General features: G+C 39.7%; 1 protein-coding gene across 23 annotated transcripts in view; it reads right to left on the reverse strand.

Moving 5' to 3' along the window:
• The window catches only part of NRXN1 (neurexin 1), a 728,940-nt gene that overhangs the window by 530,926 nt on the left and 176,866 nt on the right, over positions 1-21,148 (reverse strand). For 4 of the 23 annotated variants that reach the window (XM_074168412.1, XM_074168424.1, XM_074168410.1 and 1 more), the window contains exon 8: positions 15,116-15,121. The exons of the other annotated variants lie outside the window; for them this stretch is intronic. In XM_074168412.1, coding sequence (XP_074024513.1) covers positions 15,116-15,121 — 6 coding nt within the window. The remainder of the gene's footprint in view (positions 1-15,115; positions 15,122-21,148) is intronic. 23 annotated transcript variants of the gene reach the window in all.

Consider the following 21,148-nt stretch of genomic DNA (forward strand, 5'->3'; position numbering starts at 1 on the left):
TTCTGAAGTGAGCGAAAAGAGTTGCAGAAATGTGAGGCTTGTACTCTTTGGCAAGGATTAATAACTCTTAAGTTACTACTATTGTCAATTTTATTCCTCATTATGCTCAACAAAATAAGAACTAAAAAAAACCTGAAACTCAGTTCAGGATCCACATGAGAGCTTTGAAAAACAAAAATCTATATCTTAGATGAAAAGCTTTTCCATTCTATCTTTCTATATACGAATGTGTATGCTTATGTATTTCATTACATACAGCTGTTTAAATGTAAATATGTAGGATTTGCAAGAATGAAGCCTCTGTGGACGGTATTTTACTAACCTTATCTGATAACAACTCCAATATCCCTTGCATCAAGAAAGGTCACTCTGTATAACAAAATACATTATTTCAGTGCAGGTAGTATGAATATAAAAAAAAAATCCTGTGTCTTGGTACCAAATACTATGAGACAGTATACTGCTTGCATAGTAGGCTAATTAACTCTTACAAGACGCTCAAGCTAAGGCTAACAAAAGAAAAAGGGGGAAAAATGTCATTCCTCCACACTTTATGATGGCAGAGTTCCTGCCACAACTGCAACACTGCAAGATTAAGAGGAGCTCCGTATGAACCATTAAGAGGAGTTCAACATGAACCTTCTCCCAGTTCACAATTAATTACAAAATGGAGAGAGGTAGAACTGAAGTACCGCCTTTAGACACTCATCACAAACTGGTACACTGTACAGGTGCCCTGTTATCTTCAAGGTCTGCATTCACATGCTCTGAAGGGGCTCCTAGACTTCTGGTGCCTCATATGGATATGGTATTTCTTTTTGTTCCTCAACCTCCTGCTTAAGTGAACCATAAAAACCATTAAGGGCTTCCCCCACCCTTTCTCACCCCAACCACCCCTCTGGGAGAATGAATACCCACATACAGAAACGGGAAACTAGATTCACTGAATAACAGTAAAGTCAAACAGTAGAAACTAAGGGAGTAGCAGCTTCAGAGAAAAAATAGGGCAAGAAACGCATCATTTTTTTTATTTTCCCCACCTACAGACACATCAGCAATCATCACCTCACCAACATTTTGATGCATTTCTACTGCATGTTGAAAAATAAACAGAAGAAAAACTAGTATAACTTCACACGTAGTCTTAGTAACAGTTAAGTCAACAATGCATTGGACATGGGAATGTCTTCCAAAGCAACTAATCAAATACCTTCTAAGTCAGGCCAGGTGCAGCTTGTCTTCATTTTCAGTGCTCTAAATACACTGGGCAAAAGAAGGAAAATGGTCCCTGAGAGTGAGAGCACTAAGAGAATCCATTCCCCAACATGCTGTCAATGCAAGTGATCGCTACTGCATACGTAAAATGGCTTTATCCTTCATAATACCACCTTTTTATTTAACTACAACTGCTCTGCAGGATTCTAAAAGTGTTCTTCTCTGGAAGTACTTCTTGTCCTATGAAAGGCTTCTCTAAAGTACGACTTATAGAAATGAAAAAACTGGAATGATTGCTCTGAAATCAACCGAGTCACATAGTTGTAAAACCAGAACTGGAACTAAAGAATCCCACAGAGGAACTCTGACATAAGCAAAGCTGGTTTAGCATGACTTTACAGAATTCCATGCAAAACAGTTAAGAATTAGTTTTTCCAGGGCAGTAAAGAGGAGTCCATTTATGCACTTGTCTCTCTCAAAACTATGTTGTACTTCTAAATACTATACAACTATAGGTATTAGGAAATTGTATAATGGCCATTCTTCCCTGGCATCAAGTAGCCAAGATCGATTGCTACATATTTCATATTCTTAAAATGCTTTAATGAACAGAGACGCTCGTATTGCTAAACTTCTGTCTTTGCATTATATAATAATAAAAACACTCCATAAGATGCCCACCACAAAGAGATTGCTCACATGAACTTATGAATAGTTTTACAATCCAGATTTAAGTGTTTCAAAAAAGAAAAAAACCACAACAAAAAAATCAAAACACATTTACTCTAAAGCCCTAAAATAATTTAGTTCTGTAATGACTCAGAAAACCTTCCTGTGAAAGCCAGCTGTGTAAGGGTGATTTCCAGCTGCTGTAAGCCTTCAGAACTCCTTACAGATGTTTCAGTGATAATTCAGAATACTGAGCTTCTACCTGAGGTACCTGTGCAGACATGCCTCATTAACGGTCAGCTCAAGAGCAATCAGCCATGCCTGGATCTATTTTACATTCTTTATTCTACAGTATGTTCATACTTTTCTTTTTCCACCACCTCTACAAACCTATAAATGAATAGGCTTTATCTGCTTTAATGCTTAACACTTGAAAGAATACTCTTGCTGTACACCATAGGAGAATGGAAACTGGGTTTAAATTTTGGCAACACAAAATACTGAAGTTACATTACAAACAATACTGAATGCTAGAAATCAACATTTTCTAAGTACTCTTCAATTAACAATAAATACTCGCAGCACCTGGTTTGTTGCAGTTGTCTTTAGAGCTACTGAAAAAGACCTGCCACAGAAGTTCATGGGCATAAAATCTATCCATTAGCTGTACTGTGCAACTGTCTTTCCAAATCTATACTTAAATCTTCTCCTGCTGAATTATTACCTCCTCAGATTTGTTGAATTTTGCACAAGCTCCTTTGCCCTCATAGTCCATGCTCTCGCTTGTCATCAAGAAGAGATGCCTCTGAACTGCTCGATTTGTTCTCATTCAGAGACTGAAGCAGTTTCCTCTTTGAGAGCAGCTCTCAACAAAATCCCTCTAAAATGCAATAATTTCATCTTTATAATATACCCTTTCCTATGACCACCTCTAATATTTAGTCTAGCTTATTGCTAGCATTAGGAATTAGAAGTCAAACAGACCCTTCTTCAATAATTTACTGCTAAGAATAAAAGTGTGAAGGAATATAATAAGAATCCATCAACCACATAATTTTCTGTGGTTAGTCAACATGTCATTTAAAAACATGGCACAGAACAGTCAGTCTTTAATGCAAGAAAACCTCCAGTATCTTCACAGTAAGGACATCAACCAAAGACCTGAAAAAGGAGCCAGACTTTGAAAAGCTCCATGTCCGATCCAATTAAGATCAGTATTTTCTCTTCTAGTAGCAGTGGAAAGCAATATTTCTTCATACTGATTCTACCTGTTCATCCCATTTTAAGGCAAAATACTAATATTTCAAAAAAACCTGAAGTATAGTTTCATACCATCTAAAAAAGTAAGAATAGTATTAATACAGAGCCTGTTACCAGGCAAATTCAAGTTCTGCTACTTAATATCTTTATTATGATAAACCCCTTAGGCATGCTTTAATTCTGTGACTATTAGTAGTTTTGCACAGTTCTTATAAGTTATTCTGTATTGTTTTAATGCAATCCTAATTTTTAGGAGGAAGAATTTTCTTTTCTGGAAGGATCTGATGTAGACGTGCTTTCATCCTGCTCACAGCTGTTAAATTTCTCAATTTGGGAAACAAGAAACTGGGAAGCTTCCTATGAAAATTTATTTTTCCCTTTTAATAAAAAACTATCAGAAAGAAACAAGTCCATACAGACTGCATGACTAAACTAGAATTTTGCCTGCAATGACAGGAACAGCTCCACAGAAATAACATATTATATATGGAAAGTAAAGGAATATGGAGGAACATACTTAGTAACTCTTATTTCTAACATCATATTCTGGCATTCAGCCCCTTTGATATCTGTAGGAAATAGCCTTTTCGATGCCTTTAGTGGGATTGAATGAGGAAACAGACGCCCAGCTACACAGCACTCATTGTTAAAGGAGAACTGCAGAGGGGGCATTTTTTCCAGGGATTCCTCAGCTTCAGAAAAAGAAAAAGAAGAAAGTCTAATGCTTTTGGTTCTAAAAAATCTTAATCAGAAGGAGACAGATGGTTTCAGCCCTTACTTTAAAAATAATTAACAGAAATAGTTCAGAATGTAGCTCCCAAGAATAAAACACCTAAGAAAACTAGAACTGACTAAATTTATTTCCAGTTTGCTCAAAGTATGTCTCCTCAAACATCTACTGCTTAGTGAAATAAAGTCGTAAGTACACAAAAATTTAGTTTCCTTCATGCATATAGAATAGCAGAACATATGATCTAACTATAAACACTTACATAGTGTCTAACTTAAGAATCTAAAACAGGATTTTAGCTTGAGGATTTCTTGGACTATCTGGAATTCAGAACTTTGAGAGATTTTTGTGCAGCATTAGTATACTGAATTTTTGTTCCCCTACTTATGCTGTTATAATTCCTTAGGAAGTAATCTTGAGACAGAATCTCACAATTACGTTTGAAAAAGAATTATTATGCATCTCTGTAAAGATGGAAGAGAAGCCACATTCATTTTTCCCAGTCTGGCAAAGCAGCTTCTAAATAATATTCAGCTTTTAGAGATGAGACCCTTAAGTTTCAACAAAACTATGCTTCCCTGAAGACTATGCGACCATGCATGCAGAAAGAGAACTCCATGTTCTGCAACACAAGCTGGCACACCAGTTTGTCTGTCTTACAGAAGCCAGGGTAGCACGGTGTTTCCCAGCTAGAAGCTACACAGCTCCTTTGCTCGCTTACCACCACGTTTCAGACCAATGCGTCATTACAGCTCCAGAGGAAGTCAGCTCCTCAAACTTTAGTTCTATTTTGCATCCTTCATTTTATTAACATGATGCATCTTGCTGTATCAAAGACAGCATTGTGAGCTCCAGATTCTACAAAAGGAAGAAATGGATCATCTTGCTGATGAGCCCAACTGCAGCATTGCAAAGCTTCTGAGCGTAGGAGTAAATTAATCATGGAGAGATCCACACTGTCCTGGCTAGAAGCTTTTAGTACCTGAGGTGGCTCAATTATAACTAGTTAGAGCATCTCCCTACTGCACTCTGTTCTGACATGCAAGCAAGCCAAAACACAGCTTTCTCATACAGTAAAGAATCATAAAATGATGCAAAGACATAAAGCTACTCAAATCAACAGGAAAACTTAGAACTGACCTCAGAGAAAGCAAATCTCCCAGCAACACCAACTGATCTGCTATGGAAGGCATTTTCTGCACCTAAGCCAGTTGCTGGTCTCCAGAGCAACCACATTTTTTGGTTTTGTTTTTTCTTTATGGATCTAAGTACAAGCCTATCACCTTGAAGGAAAATTCTTTCCCTCTCTTCATCTACTCATAAAACTGTTTCTTCTGCGAGAACCTCAACCAAAGAAGCACGCTGCAAGTGGCAGAAAGGGAAGAGAGACATACTCACTGTTAGATATTAGCAAGCTTTTGAAGACTTTACCTCTAAAAACACCCTCTAATTGAAAGCCCTAAAATTTAAAAAAAAAAAATAACAGCATTTCAGAAGAGTAATTCTTTCCTGTGAGCAGAGGTTGATAAGGCACTGGAACAGGTTGCCCAGAGAAGCTGTGGCTGCCCCATCCCTGGAGGTGTTCAAGGCCAGGCTGGATGGGGCTTTGAGCAACCTGGTCTGGTGGGAGGTGTCCCTGCCCATGGCAGGGGGGTTGGAACTAGGTGATCTTTAAGGTCCCTTCCAACCTGAACCATTCTATGATTCTAATGAGAAATATGGATCATTGTCCTTCACACTACTGATCATTGAATTCTGCTTTCTGTAAGGCTACTGGTTTTTGCTTTTACCTGAGGCTTTAAGCACTTTCCAATTTAAACTTGACCGTTTAAATGAGTAATCTGTGATGCCTCATTTAACTACAACATTACTTGATACCTATACTCAAGTTCATTTCCATACAGGCATCACGAAAGTTTAATTTATACACAACAACAAAGCATAACTATTCAAAAGCAACAAAGTAATTTTAATGAGGCCATATAAAGACAGTATGGTCAGCAAAGCGATATGAAAGCAGCTACCAAGTCTGCTTAAGGTGACCATTCTGTATATAAAAACAAGCCAAGTGCCAAATAAGAAGCGCAGTACTTAGTGGCAGCTTGGGAAGTACCGGAATGATATCTAGCAGGGGTATGAGGATGTGGGAGGAAGAGAAAAAACACTTTAAAAAGAGGATTACAATAATACTAGTGGGCAACATGACATCATCACTCTTGCCGCCTAATCCTTTCTGGAAATCATAGAATTGTTTGGGTTGGAAGGGACCTTAAAGATCATTATTGTCATACTAGACAATATGTATTGAAACTAGATGATCTTTAAGGTCCCTTCCAACTCTAACCATTCTATGATTCTATGATCATCCAGTTCCAACCCCCCTGCCATGGGCAAGGACACTTCCCACTAGACCAGGTTGCTCAAAGCCCCATCCAGCCTGGCCTTGAACACCTCCAGGGATGGGGTAGCCACAGCCTCTCTGGGCAACCTGTTCCAGTGTCGCACCACCCTCATTATAAAAAGTTTCTTCCTTATGTACAATCTAAATCTACCCTCTTTCAGTTTAAAAACATCGCCCTTCATCCTGTCACCGCAGGCCTCAGTAGAAAGTGTCTCTCAGTCTTTCTTATAAGCCCCCTTTTTATATTGAAAGGCTGCAATAAGGTCTCCCCAGAGCCATCTTTTCTCCAGGTTGAGCCACCCCAAGTCACTCAGCCTTTCCTCGTAGGCTCCAACCCTCTGACCATTTTTGTGGCCTTATTCTGGACCTGCTCTAACCATGTCTGTCTTGTGCTGGGGACCCCAAAATTGGCTGCAGGACTCCAGGCGGGGTCTCACTATGATTAATCAAATGTTTGCTACCAGCACACCTTTCCTGACAGACTCAACAACTCCAAGTTTCTTTCTGCTTTCATTCCCACAGTATACTAAGTGGACTACAGCCCTAACACCTAGGCCAAAATTCTCTCACCCAACATTACAAAGGTACCCTTTCCTCCAGTTTTAAGGGTTTCTTATCAAGAACGAATGATACTTTTAAGCTCATTAACTACTTGCTCTATTATAAATAAGTTTTGCATTAATTTACAGATACTGTGCTAAAGTTAGTTGCTTTAATTGAAAGTCCTTTTTCTCTCTTGAAAACACAGCAAGAATAACTCTGCACATTCTCCAGCTGCCTCAGTTATAAGATCCAACATACTCCAATGAAAGCTCCGTAATTGTCTTATGACAGTCTACATACAACAAATTAGCTACGGAGAAATGCCCTCTATGATTATGAGTACCAGGTATTCAAAATATTTCGTTAGAAAAACCTATCTTACTCCATTGGCAGAGATGAGCGAAGAATGCTATTCAAATGTAGTCAGAGATTTAAATTTGTGCCAAGTTATACCGACAAATCAATTCCAAAGGCTCCAAGCAAATCAGCCAAGTCATTCAGATCACTTTGTAACAAATACAGTGTTGATACAGCAAGATTCTCTGGTACTGAGTGTAGGCAGGTTTTATTTAAACTGGGACTATCAGCAAGCTCATATATGCTTCCGTAGCATAATCACATGGTGTTTTGGAGACATCCCCTCCCCAATTAAGACATGCTGTTGGAAGAGATTATCATTTGTTGAAACCTATGGACTTCTGACCAGGTCCACTAAACAAGAATCTGTCTCAAAACCTGTAGGAAAGATTCTGTATGTGATTCTGCAATATATTTAAACATTTATGGATAAAAAAGAGTTCTGAAAAGCATTAAAGTTCCAGTATTTTACATCTAGAGCCATGACAAAGATTAGTAGCCTCTCCTCCCAGCAACACAAGTCTTAAAATTGCTTTTCTATACTGCCCTGCCATTATAGCTACTCAAACCTAATTTAGAGCCCACTACTACTTCCATTGCAGGCCTCTTATCTTTCTCAGGTTTACTACTCATTCAAAGCCTTATTTCAGCATGTTCGAAGTCCAGATGCTGTAATTCTTAGAAAGCCTTTGCTTTGTTTCTCTTTCCTCATCAGTACCATTTGGAAAGGGCTTTTTACCATCTTCTCTTGAAGACATCCACACAAAAATCTAGCAGCTCCTGCTAGCTCAGTTATACTTTACAGCTCTTCAGAAATGAAGATTCATCCTTGTGCAGACGGTAAAAATCAGGAAGGCAGTGATTTGTTTGTCGGAGAGCAAAAATTAAGTTTAGGGCTAACATGTAAAATTCAGAATTGTAAATACTGAATAATTAAAGGTATATTGTAACTATCTCAAAGTATACATTCATTAGCATTTTACATCTAGAAAACTGCAAGAAGCTTCGTGGCCATCAAGGATAGAGCTTTTGTGAGGGGTGAGGAAGTCTTCATTTCTTCCCGTCACAGAGTTTCTTTCATAGACTCTGTAAGGGTCTTTCTCCCAAAAACAAATCTAAGCAAAAAAAAAAGAAAATGCTGACTATTCCCCCCAGCTTGATTTAACTTTGGGTAGAATCCTCTAAGACTAGCACTGAAGGTGGTTGCTGTGTCCATTGCTTGCCACAGCAAACTCAACTCCACTATGGACTCTGAGGCTTTTAATTCATACCTCTCCACTCTTTCAGTAACTATATATTAGTGCTAAGCTCAAACACCTCTGACCACTGGTCAAATACCAACTGACAATAGAAAGGTCTTACAAGGACTTACAGCTCTTCAGCTACTTTTTTTTTCTAGCCCACTGAAATGAAACTGTTTGGGTTAATTTTACTACAATTATGCATGTACATACAAACCTTTATAACATATACATACTTTCAGCCTTTGAATCGGGTGCCGATTCCCTTTAAGCATGCTACGTGAGAGAAGGAAGGGGCAACATCAATCCATTATTAATCCCCTACAATTTCTCGAAACCCACAGGCTTTGTAAGCAGGAACACCGCACACTTAGTAATAGAATTGATTTGCTATTTAGGCTCATACCTCTGAGATAAATGGGTATTTATTGTGTAAAGGTTAGCACCTAATTTATTTGAAATACTATTTTTATTTCATAAATAGGAAGCAGTTTTCTAGGATGGGCAGACAAAGCCTATAGATAAGAATTTATGAAATAACTAAGTTTAAGCCAGAGGAAATAAGCAAATTCTACTGTAATGACTTTCAGATGCCAGCAGCACCTCTCACACCACCTCTTCTTGTCCTGAACACCCAATCACAGCTTTTGTAAACTAAGTAGTCTATATTTGCCAGTAACACAAAAAAAGCCCCATCTAAATCCAGTGTCTTATTAACTGGTCATTGCAACAACTGAAATAAGTCTGAAGAGGCAATGGCCTGTGTATATAAACAGCAAATCAGTACTTATTTTTGTATTAGAACTATTTTATGTTTCTACTGTTTTAAAACTTCTATAATTTAGAAGCTTCCAGAAGTACGTTAAAAATTAAAGGAATAACATAGAAAAAATAGCATAGTGTAATGGTTTCAAGTTGGGACAGAGTTAATGTTTTTACTAGCAGCTGGTACAGTGCTATGGTTATGGATTTAGGGTAAGAAATACTTTTGATAGTGCACTGGTGGTTTTGGTTGTTGCTGGGCAGTCAAGGCCTTTTCTGCTCTTCATATTGCCCCACCAGTGAGTAGGCTGGGAAGGCACAACAAGTTGGGAGGAGACACAGCTGGGACAGCTGATCCAAGGGCTATTCCATATGACCTCATGCTCAGTATATAAAGCTGGGGGAAGAAGGAGGGAAGGGACTTTCAGAGTTATCGTATTTGCTTTCCCAAGTCACCATATGAGTGACGGAGCTCTGCTTTCCCAAAGATGGCTGAACACCTGCCTGCTGATAGGAAGCAGTGAACGAATTCCTTGTTTTGCTTTACTTGCGTGGCTTTTGCTTTGCCTGTTAGACTGTCTTTATCTCAACCCGCAAGAGTTTTTCCCCCCCACCCTCACTTTTACTCTTCTCCCATCCAAACTGGGGGGAGTGAGCAAACGGCTGCATGGTTCTAGCTGCTGGCTGGGTTAAACCATGACGCATACTGTTCCTATATATTTCCAATGGTGAAATTTGTAATAATGACAAATTCTCCAGCACCACCAGGGTATCCCAAATTACAAAAGGACTGGTCAGCACTTATTCTTACATTGTATGAGTTAAACATGCTTGCACAACACAAAATACATTATCCTATTTATTAATGAACCTTAATGCAGCAGGATACAAAAAAGCATCAGAAGAGTATTTACAACAAAAAACTGATTAATCTAGTTTATAATATAATTTTTAATACATAATATAAAAAAACAACAGGGCAAAGTTCACTATAAGTATTTAAAAGTCCACTAGTAAATCAGTTGAAGAAGCGTAATTCTGTACATTGAAGTGATAAATGTAATACTCTTACAACCACTTGATAAACAGTGCTTATTATCCCAAACACAGACAATGTTCTCCAACACAGTAATCTTACAAATACCAAGACCTTTGACATTAAAGAAGACCTTCTCATTACGGAGAATATAGATGAGGAAAAAAACCACCCAGAGCAATTGGGAGCTACTGATATCTTGGGGAAGGATTTGAATTTTTAACAAATGAATTAGTTCTTCAAGCAAGATCTTCACTGAGGCAAAGTCACCTATCCAGCCTTTAAAAAAAAAAAATAAATCACAGAATCACAGAATCTACTTGGTTGGAAGGGACCTTTGAGATCGAGTAAATCAAAACCAACCAAAAAAAAAAAATACACACACACCCCCAAAAAAAAAACATCACCACCCAACCAGTTTTTGTATTGCTGTCACCCAGCGGTGGGCAAAACCCACCACAGAATTCTCTGTCTACATCCACAAACCAAAGTGCATAAAAGCAGGTGTCCATCACAGACAAGAATCAAAGGAACATTTCGAAACTCAACCATAGATAGGAACTATACAAAAGGTGGACAAAGGGACAAGTAACCTGAAAAGGACACAGAGACACTGTCTGTGCATGCAGAGATGTGGTTAGAAAAGCCAAAGCTCACCTGGCCCTGAAATAGGTGAGGAACATCAAAGGCAAACACGGCTTCTAGACATACATGAGCCTACCTGGATTTCAGTAATGACTTTGACATTGTCTCCCATAAGATCCTCATAGTGATGTATGGGCTGGCTGAGTAGACAGTGAGTAGACTGAAGACTGGCTGAATGGCTGGGCCCAGAGGGTGGTGATCAGTGGTACAAAGCCTTGATGGAGGCCAGGAACTAGCAGTGTACCCTGGGGTCAATACTAGTTCCACTCCTGTTTAACATCTTCATTAATGATTTGGATGATGGGGTAGAGCACACTCTCAGTGAATTTACCCATTACACAGAACTGGGAAGAGTGGCCAATATGCCAGAAGGTCATACTGCCTTCCGGAGGGACCTTGACACACTGGAGAAGTGGAGAAGGAACCTCAAAGTTAAATAAGTAGTGCAAAATCCTGCACCTGGTGAAGAATAACCCTATGCACGAGCACATGCTGGGAATGGTCATCTGGAAAGCACCTTGGGAGAAAAGGACCTAGGGTCCTGATGGACACCAAGTTGAAGACAAGCCAACAAGGTGCCTTTACCACAAAGAAGGTTAAGGGTATCTTGGGCTGCATGAGACAAAGCATTGCCAGAAGGACAATCCCCTCTATATAACACTGGTGAGGCCACACCTGGAATACTGTGTCCAGACCTGGGCTCCTCAGTACAAGAGGGATACAGAGCTACTTAACAGAGTCAAACAAACGGCCGCTGAAATGATTAAGAGACTTGGGCATCTCTCATACAAGGAAAGGCTGAGAGAGCTGGGACTGTTAAGCATAGTAAAGGCTTGTAGAGGATCTTATTAATATATATGAATACCTGAAGGGAAGATTTAACTGCAACACAGGAGCTGCTGTCTGAACATCAGGAAACACTTTACCATAAAGGTGACTAAGTACTAGCATACATCGCAGAGAGAGGTTGCAGAGTCTCCATCCTCAGAGATACTCAAAAGCCGTCTGGACACAGTCCTGGGCAACCAGCTTTAGGTGACTGCCTGGAGCAGAGGAGCTGAACACTATGACCTCCAGAGGTCCCATCCAACTTCATCCATTCATAAGAAAGAAGAGCCTGCACAGATATTCAGTATAGTCACATCTATAAATATCAGCTTTTCAAAAGCTACAAAACACCCCAGCAGGACTATGGTCTTTCTACACACATTACCCTGCTACATTACCTTCTCCTAGGTCAATTCAGTCTTTTTCAATAGACTACCTACCAAGAAACAGCCATAGATCATCCTTATCACATGTTAAACACTCAAAACCAGACCTATGAGGATAAAGAAAAAAGACTTGTATAGCTTCAGGAAAAAAAAAAAGGTAACATTTCCGCCTATATTTAGAAAACTCTTATTTTAATAGAATATGAGAACCTCTCTTATTAGGCTGCTTCTCCATGCTAGTAAGCACATCTTGGTTAAGCACGCACAGAGTGATGATGCAATTACACCAAAGTACCTCACTTTTAGTGACATCTTAGTCCTTTCAGTAGGAAAGGAAGATTAGACAGCAAAAGCTTAACTCTTATGCTATTGGCTCTTCAAAACAGGCTCTCTAGAATATTTTGTTCTTCTGCAGATCAAGATACATACTTTAACTGCTTAGTTCTTTAAAATTTATAGTTGCTGACACTCAGTAGGATCATGAAGTTCACCACGCATAATGGTGGGGCATGCATCCAATACAAATGTTAGAGAAAACAGATTCGCAAGTTTAACCTTGGCCAAGGTTAAACAAGTGATGAGAATCCTTTTGTCGTGTAGTGCCCAAAATGACTCTTATACATTGAGACTGATGGCAGATAAATTGGAAACATGTATATACAATACAGATTTTGTACAGTGTCTAACTGTAGGCTCATTTCCAGAGGTCAAAGCTGAAGGACCAGTCATTGCTTCCGTATCAAGGATTCTATTTAGTTCAGTTGCCACAGCTGAGCAACCTCTAAGATCACTTAAAAAGAAAAAGCCAGTTTTAAGCTTCAGAATTTTTCTTTCCAGGTCCATGGATGTGCCAGTGTTGTGGTGAGCCAGCCATTAAATTCCCCACTTAACAGAAGTGATATTCTATACAAATTACTCACAATTTATCCTCAGTCCCTTCAATGCAGTCATTTTTTCTGAAAGTCAGTAACAAAGCTGCATTTCTCTATAGGCCTATACTTTGGAATGCAAACAGCTGTTTTAGCTTATTTCTCCCCTTTAGGGACAGTCTCCTGTTCTCTTCTGGAGTTTGATTTCCCATCCTCATTCTGTTCTCTGCTCCAGACACTCTCAATGATATTAGTGGTCTCCCTTTAGCAGCTGCCTTAAGTATTAAGTCTGCTTTGGGAGAACAGAGGCAGGGGAAATCTTGCATCAAAGACAGGCAACACCGGCTAAACCAGTAGCATCTGCCAAGTGAAATATTGTACTTAGATTAAATAAGGCCAAACAGATACGAAATATACATTTAACAGCTCTGATCATTTTTCACAACGTAGCTAAAAAGAATGAACACACTTAAGAAAATATTCAAAGAGCCCACCCACTCACTACGGAATTCTCTCTCCTTCTTACCTTATTCCAGTTACTCTTTCTGAAAGCAGGGGAAGGGGAAAAATCACACTCCTACCTCCCAAGAGAAGTGTTTGGTTATACTTTTTACAATATGGTTATCGGTATGTTTGCAACGGTCAAACCAGTTCATTTTAGGTCTTATAAACAAGCCACAAAGAAAACACAAAGGAATATAAAACTAAGCAGACAGGGAGAAGAAAGGAAAAACACATTTTTTCACTTCTAATTTGAGAACTCAAGGGTTTAAACATCTATGCAAGGCTTAGATGCAATTCATCCCTTTAATCAAGAGGTAAACTCTCCTCTTAAAACAGCTAGAAGGTTGTAACTCAAAGACTATAGGATATGCTAGTCTTAAGCGCTCTCTATCACTTCTTCTTAAACTGTTCCATTTTGCACAAGTAACCACTTACTGGAGGAGGACCCAGTATGTGAACTATCACCCTAAGCCAAAAAAAAAACCATCAAGAATATCTGTCTTGCTCTTTGTGCCATTGCCCAAGCATTTTATAGGAACAGCAAGAACTAAACAGGAAAGACTAAGATTCCTTAATCTGCGGAGGGGTCTTGCAAGCTCCGTCTCCGTGGCAGATGTGCTTTACAGACAGCAAAACCTCTGCTTCAATCTGTATCTGTGTTATTGTTCTTATAAGTGGGCCATTTAACAGTTCACACCACATATTGGAAAGGGTTCTTGTTATCCCAGCTTTTGTGCAAAGACCTCTTTCTTGTGGCTATATCAGAAAAAAGCTTGACTTTTTCCGATATATATTTTTCTCTTATATATTTTATATATTATTTTTATATATATATATTTTTCTCTTACTACATGTTATGCATTAAGATAAGGTGCAAGTTTCGATGTTGATGAGAAAACCTTCCGAGAAAAGTCCTAAGTACTTGCATACTTCTTCTAACAAAGACTAAAAACCTTAGGATTCGAGCAGATAAAAAAAGTTACTCTTACATTTCTGTTCATAGCAGGATGAAATGAATAAAATGCATAATATACTCTAACTAGAGGTACTTTGTACCCAGAGTGATTCTTATTGACACTGTACAGGTGAAGGTTATTACCAGGTGACATATACAGTTTTGTGTTGCTCTTTATGAGTTAGGGATCACAATCAGCTTTTCTCAAGCCCATGGCTCTTTCACAGTGAAAATGAACTTCATATCTCAGCTTTCTTATTTATACTTCAAAATGCAGAAGTTGCTTCTACTCACATTAAAGCCATAATAAAAGTCCCATACAGTCGACCATCTCTCAAATGAGAAGATATATTAGATATTTTCTGGACTGTCACCTTTTAGGGGGTTTATGCATAAAGAGTGCTCTCAAATAGAGAGCCAAGGGAAAATAGTTGTTAATTCTTTTAACTAGCTGTCAACCCTACAACAAAAGCAAAAAATATCAAATTATAGTTCTAAAAAAATCCAAACCTTTTGTAAACCTTATTTAGCCAATTAAAGCAGACTAACCCAAAAGTGTGAATCATCATATGCTATCAACACATTATCAGCTACTTAATTTTACCTGAGCAATAACACTGCCAACAGATCTAGCATTTAACTGTGAGCATAATTAACAGGATGAGGCAACCCGCTACAGACTAGAAATTCTTTCAGGCAGGAATTACGTGGCACCTTTTGCTCATGCAGTGCTCAGCTTATAGAGTATACATTCCCCACTGCCCACACTCAGATAAACTTATAATCAAATGATGTAGTAACATTCAAACTAGGTTAAATAACACTTGCTCCACATTTCAAAAACCCTACACGCTGATTTGCCTTTTTAACTGTCAATGAAACATCATCTTCCCTCTCTACTTTTGCTACAATATCATCTAACTTGCAGAACCACAACTTAGTGTCTAATAAATGCCAATCGAAGTACAGTCCTGCCCTAGTTTGAGGTAAATCAGGCCAATCTGGTCCAAACCACAACAAGTCCTAACTGATCCCTTACATTCAAGGTTTAGGGTCTTCAACATGTGCCCATACTGAAAAAGTGCATCTTGCCAAGGATATTGTATTTGTTGTCCAACACTAAACAGAAATTTATAAAAATTTAATGGAAAACATCCAGAACTAATGATTCAAATTTGTGTAGCTGATTTCAGGAGATGAATCATAACTAAGCAATAAATTTCACTAATTGGAAACCCCTCTCATTGCCTACACTCAAGGCAAAAGAAAAGTTCCTATAGCATTCTGGTCAAAACCCCCAAATAAGGCAATCATTAATTTATTTCCTTAAAAAGCTTAGAAAATCTTTTAAATACTGAAGATAGCTTGACAGGATGTAGCAGTAAGGGTTTTTATAAAATCTCAGTAATTGCATATTTGCTATGCTATAATGCAAGATAATTCCTGAAAACAAACAAAAAACTATCAGTATTTCCCAGTGTATTACCAATTCACCATATACTGAACTCAGGACCAGCCGTTCTCAGTTTTGTGAAAAAGCAAGGGTTAGACTGAATGTGCGTAATACCAAAAGCTCGTTTGATTATATCATCACTAAGTTCCTGATCCAGAGTTATTAATTAGTTAAAAAGCAACCCGTTCAAGTGAGGATAACCGAGACTTGACTCTACCTCTTTCCTTCACTCTTGCCAGACCACCCCTCCCTACACACATGCCTGCAGACCAGTATAATTGAGACAGCTTGTAGCCATGCCCCCTAATTCAAAGGGCATTTGCCTCAGTGAAGCTCTGCCCTCTAAGGTACTCTTCAGAGCACTCTATTTCATGCTCCACAACCATAAGGACAAGAATCTTTCATTTTAAAAAATAGACTAATAACTCATGAGCCCATGAGTCTGGGACGTAGCCAGAGATCTGTAATATGGGTTAACATCTGACCAAACTGTGAAAATAATTGCTACTTTTCCTGTATAGTTGCTCCATTCTTTCCCCATGTGACCTGGAACATGTGCCACTAGTGACAGACCTCTCCTCTGAGAGTACTGTGGTATTTCAGCCTTGCCATACCCTTAAAAAAAAATAATCCAATAGCTTTATATAATCCTTTTTCCAGATCCTACATGTTATTACAACACTGAACTCTGACAAAGAAAACAGTACCTAAAGCATAGACGTATTTAAAAACTGTAATAAGTAATTTAGCAAGAAAATTTTGCTTCAACTAATACGTATGTGCTTGCTATGGCTTCTGCTAAAATAGGTATGTGCCTGCTACGCAGTTGGAAAATGGACAGTGTTAGGTAAAATATCAGATGGAAGCAGCAGTGGAAAGTACTGAACCGTTGCAAAACAAGGGATGGCGTGGTTAGCTAAAATAACCACAGAGGTGTCAGTCATGTAAAGAATGGAGAAGCCACAAGGAGGACATGGTGATGGAGACTTTGAGCCTGCCTCCAACCAGGAAGACCCCTGAGGAAGCACAGCACCTGCACTGCTAGGAAGGAGGCGGCATGTTGGGGGATGGGTTGCATTCTGATAACTCATTGATTATGCAAATTATTTTTTGAGAAAAATACATGAATACGTATGAGTAATAAGAAATAAAAACAAGCATTTGTAAGAAGAAAGTGAGCCATGGGAGGAGAAATCCCCTGTGTAGCTCCCAGCATTGTAATAACTATAATGTATATAATATAATGTATAAACACACCATATTTAATATATTATATACACATATTAAATATATTATAATTAGATAATGTACAATATAATGTAATAAATATTCTTTGCTCCACCAAATTTGTCCCTGACTAAAATTCAATACAGTGAGCGTGTTTCTCACAATTTGGGTGCTCGTCCGGGATCCCTGAAGCCTACGTTCGGAGCCTCAGATGGGTGAGTAAACCAGGACGACACGCCACTGCTGATTTCACCAATCCTCAGATTCTCCTCGTCCATGGCGACGGACCGGCAGTGACCGCCCAGCGGAGGGACTCTTGGACCAAAGAGGAGTCCCAGAGATAACCGCGGCAGCCGGTAATACTTGTGCACAAGATCCAGGCAAGAAAGTTGACTGTTAAGTATTACTCGGGCAGCTGGGTGACGAGGGATTGAGAGTGGTGTGAACTGAGACGCAGACCAGATCTGTGAAGCGAGTGCAGAGTCTTTCTAACCATGGTTCCATATTTCCGCGAGGAGACCAGCCGGTGAAGAGATGAAGCGAGAGGCTGGAGTTGAGAGATCTCCCGGGAAAAAAATGGGACAAGGAAAAAGTAAAAGAAGTATTTAAGGGAAAGGCTGATCAAGGAATTCCAGAAATACCTCCAGACAGTCCATTAGGGAGGATGTTATTACAATGGGGGCAGGAAGGAGTATCCTGCACCCGGGGTAAGGACAAAGCAAAGATGATCGATTATCATATGTTTGAATAGACCAAAGAGCCCATAAGGCCGGACAAGTTGTATTGGCCAAAGTATAAGTCTATGGAGGGATGGGTGTGCCAAGCGCTAAATCTGTATGTAAATTCTAAAGAACCGTTCGATCAGGAAGAGCGTGAATATGCAGCGTGTTGGAAGGGGGATGTAAGAATTTTTAAATCAGGAATACAATAATGGAAGGAGGAGGAGGATAAGGGACCAGTTTAGGACCCTCTTGAATGCCTTCCTCCCCCATATAACCCGGACCTTCCTAAAGGCACGGGAGAGCCTCAGGCCCCCGTTAGAAGGGAGAGCCAGAGAAGGAGGAGGCGAGAAGTGGAAAAGTCCATAGTGGAAGAAAATGAGGAGATGGCGGAACCAATCGGGCTGCACCTTTTACGGGAGGTTCCGATGCCAGGAGCTCAAAGTGGGGTAGGATTTGTGAATGTGCCCCTAACCAGTACAGAAGTCAGGAACTTTAAGAAAGAGATGAAGTTGTTGGAAGATGCCCTAGGTTTGTCAGAACAATTAGGCTGATTTAGGTCCAAATGTATGTACTTGGGAAGAAATGCAATCCATCATGGGAACTTTGCTCTCCCCTGAAGACAGACAAATGATTCGTGTAGCAGGGATGAGAATATGGGAAGAGGAAAACATTCATGGGGTTGCGGGGGACCAAAAGTTACCCCTACAAAGACCTGACTGGAATCAAAATGACCCCGTAGGAAGAAGAAACATGTCTTATTATCAGACAGAAATTATAAGGGGAATAAAAGAGGCAGCCCCGAGGGGGTCAAACGTGACCAAAGCCTTTGATAGTAAACAAGGGAAAGAAGAATCTCCGACGGAATGGTTGGAGAGGCTCCAAAGGAATATTCAGCAGTTTTCTGAGATTGACCCAGAGACTGTGGCTGGCCAGGAATTATTAAAAGTAAGTTTTGTCACCCATGCCTGGCCAGATATAAGGAAAAAACTGGAAAAGATGGAAGACTGGCATGAGAGAGGAATCAATGAGTTGTTATGAGAAGCACAAAAAGTATAATGTGAGGCACGACAAGGAGAAGCAGAAGGCAAAAGCGAAACTAACGGTAGCAACTGTAAAAGAAATAACAAAGACTAAAGATAGGGCGCCCCAGAAACTGAGGCCAGGGATGAGACCATACAAGATACAGGGAGCCCATCTGCCGCCACTCAAAAAGCCCATATGGATGAAACCAGGAGCCCCAGACAGCAGAAAGTATTATTATTGTGGGCAAGAAGGACATTTTAAGAGTGTCCCAAGCAAGAGAGAGATCAACGAGTGTTTATCTTAATGGAAAAGAACGCGTTAGGAATAGAATGGGACTTACATACTCCATGGCATCCCTAGAGTTCAGGATGAGTAGGAAGAATGAACCAGATGCTAAAACGAACCCTAACTAAATGATCTATGGAAACACAGATGCCGCGAACAAAATGTTTGCCTCTGGCACTACTGAGGATCAGAGTAGCCCCAAGAAGAGACTTGGGGATCTCTCCGTATGAAATGATGTTCGGACTCCCCTACATGGGCAATAGGGAAAGGATTCTTGTCCCAGAACTAGGAGAGTCCTACGCTCACAAGTATGTTTTGACCATTGTAAACACATTAGAGCAACTCCAAGAGAAGGGGAGACTCCCACAAACCACTCCATTAGAACTTAAAATGCACAATATCCAGGTAGGAGATTGGGTATTAGTAAAAACATGGAAGGAAGAAACTTTAAAGCCTACCTGGGAAGGACCCTTCCAGGTGCTACTAACCACTGAAACAGCAAATCGAACAGAAGAAAAAGGGTGGACCCACATAATGCGAGTAAAAGGACGAGTAGAGCCACCTGAGGATTGGGTGGTGGAGACACACAAAGACCCCTTGAAATTAACCATGAGATGGAAGTCTCTTGTTTTTTTGTCTTGACAGGTAAAAGCCCTGGAGAGTCTTCAGAGGACATATGAGACTCAGCACTGCTGCATGGGAGCAACAGACAGCGAAAGCCTCAGAAGCACCCTCAGACTAGGGTGGCACCAAATGTCTTCGACCCAGCTTTGCTGCTATTGTAATTCTTGCTTATATATTCAGGTTAAGTGCAATAATTGTAATAAGTTCATTCTAGGTCCCCATGGCAGACAAGAGCAGTATCTCTCCCAAGTCAATGATCTTCGGTGTATCCGATGTGGGTATACAACCCCAATAGATAAGTGTAAATGGATAAGATACTATTGTTGTAGAACCCACTGAGAAATACTTAAAGTAGAGTGGCTCAACCAGAATGTATCTAGATCTTTGAGATATCAACTGTAATGAGTTCTAAGACCGCAGATAGAACTTTATCTTACCACAAAAGTCAGAGATACCAAACTAGAGAGGATGGAGGGCAAGACCAGGTTGGCCTCTGTACTCGCTGCCAAGAAGAAATATTTCTCGGCTGTTGGAGGCACCCCAATAGGCACGAGAGGCAGGACTGTAAGTCATGCTGGACCTCCACTCCTAGTATTATTATCACTAGCGGTCTCTCTAGCATCCGGCAACGAATGCCAGAAGCGCTATCAGACTGTCTCTTGAGGTAGACAGTCCTTTTATACCATGACCATGCATACACATATCAATCACCAATGTTATAACCGTGGGAGCTTAAGAGTGTGCAAATACAGTGGACAAAAATATGGAGTTGGACAGAACTTAGGGATAGGTGGAACAAGATTAGGAGTAGGATGTCCTAGAGGAGAACAATGGCTCTGCTTCACCAAAACAGGTCACTGGGATATTCCAGACGGAGGGGGAGTACAAGATATGGTAAAGGAAGAAATAATGAAGAATGTGACAAAGGTTATAAAACAGAAAGAAAAAGAATTAGAAATACAAAATGAGAATATATACCAGAAAAAACAAAAACAGTTGCAAGAAGAGTTGGGATTCCCCATTCTCGGGCAGAACTTGTTTTTAAATCTAGCAACAGAAATAGCTAAAGAATTGAATTTGACTGGCTGCTGGGTCTGTAGGTGACCTTTAATGACTGAAGAGTGGTTGTGGAGAGGCACAAGTTGAAGTCCTGTTGAGATCCTGGAATGGAATTATACACTTACCATGAGGGGAAAAAGATGACCTAATGGGTGGGTGTTAAGTTCTGTGGTAATTGGAAAAGTCTGTTTGACCCGGGATGGAGACAACTTTACAGATCGGGTGGGGGAGACACCATGTAAAAGAATCTTAAAGATAGATTCAAACTCTACCCAAACTTGGTTTCCTCAGAAACCAAGGTCATATCTAACATTTCAAAATGAGACCAAAAACTCTACCCAGGTAACCAACAGT

This window comes from Numenius arquata, chromosome 2 (assembly GCF_964106895.1).
Source record: "Numenius arquata chromosome 2, bNumArq3.hap1.1, whole genome shotgun sequence".
NCBI classification, from domain to species: domain Eukaryota; kingdom Metazoa; phylum Chordata; class Aves; order Charadriiformes; family Scolopacidae; genus Numenius; species Numenius arquata.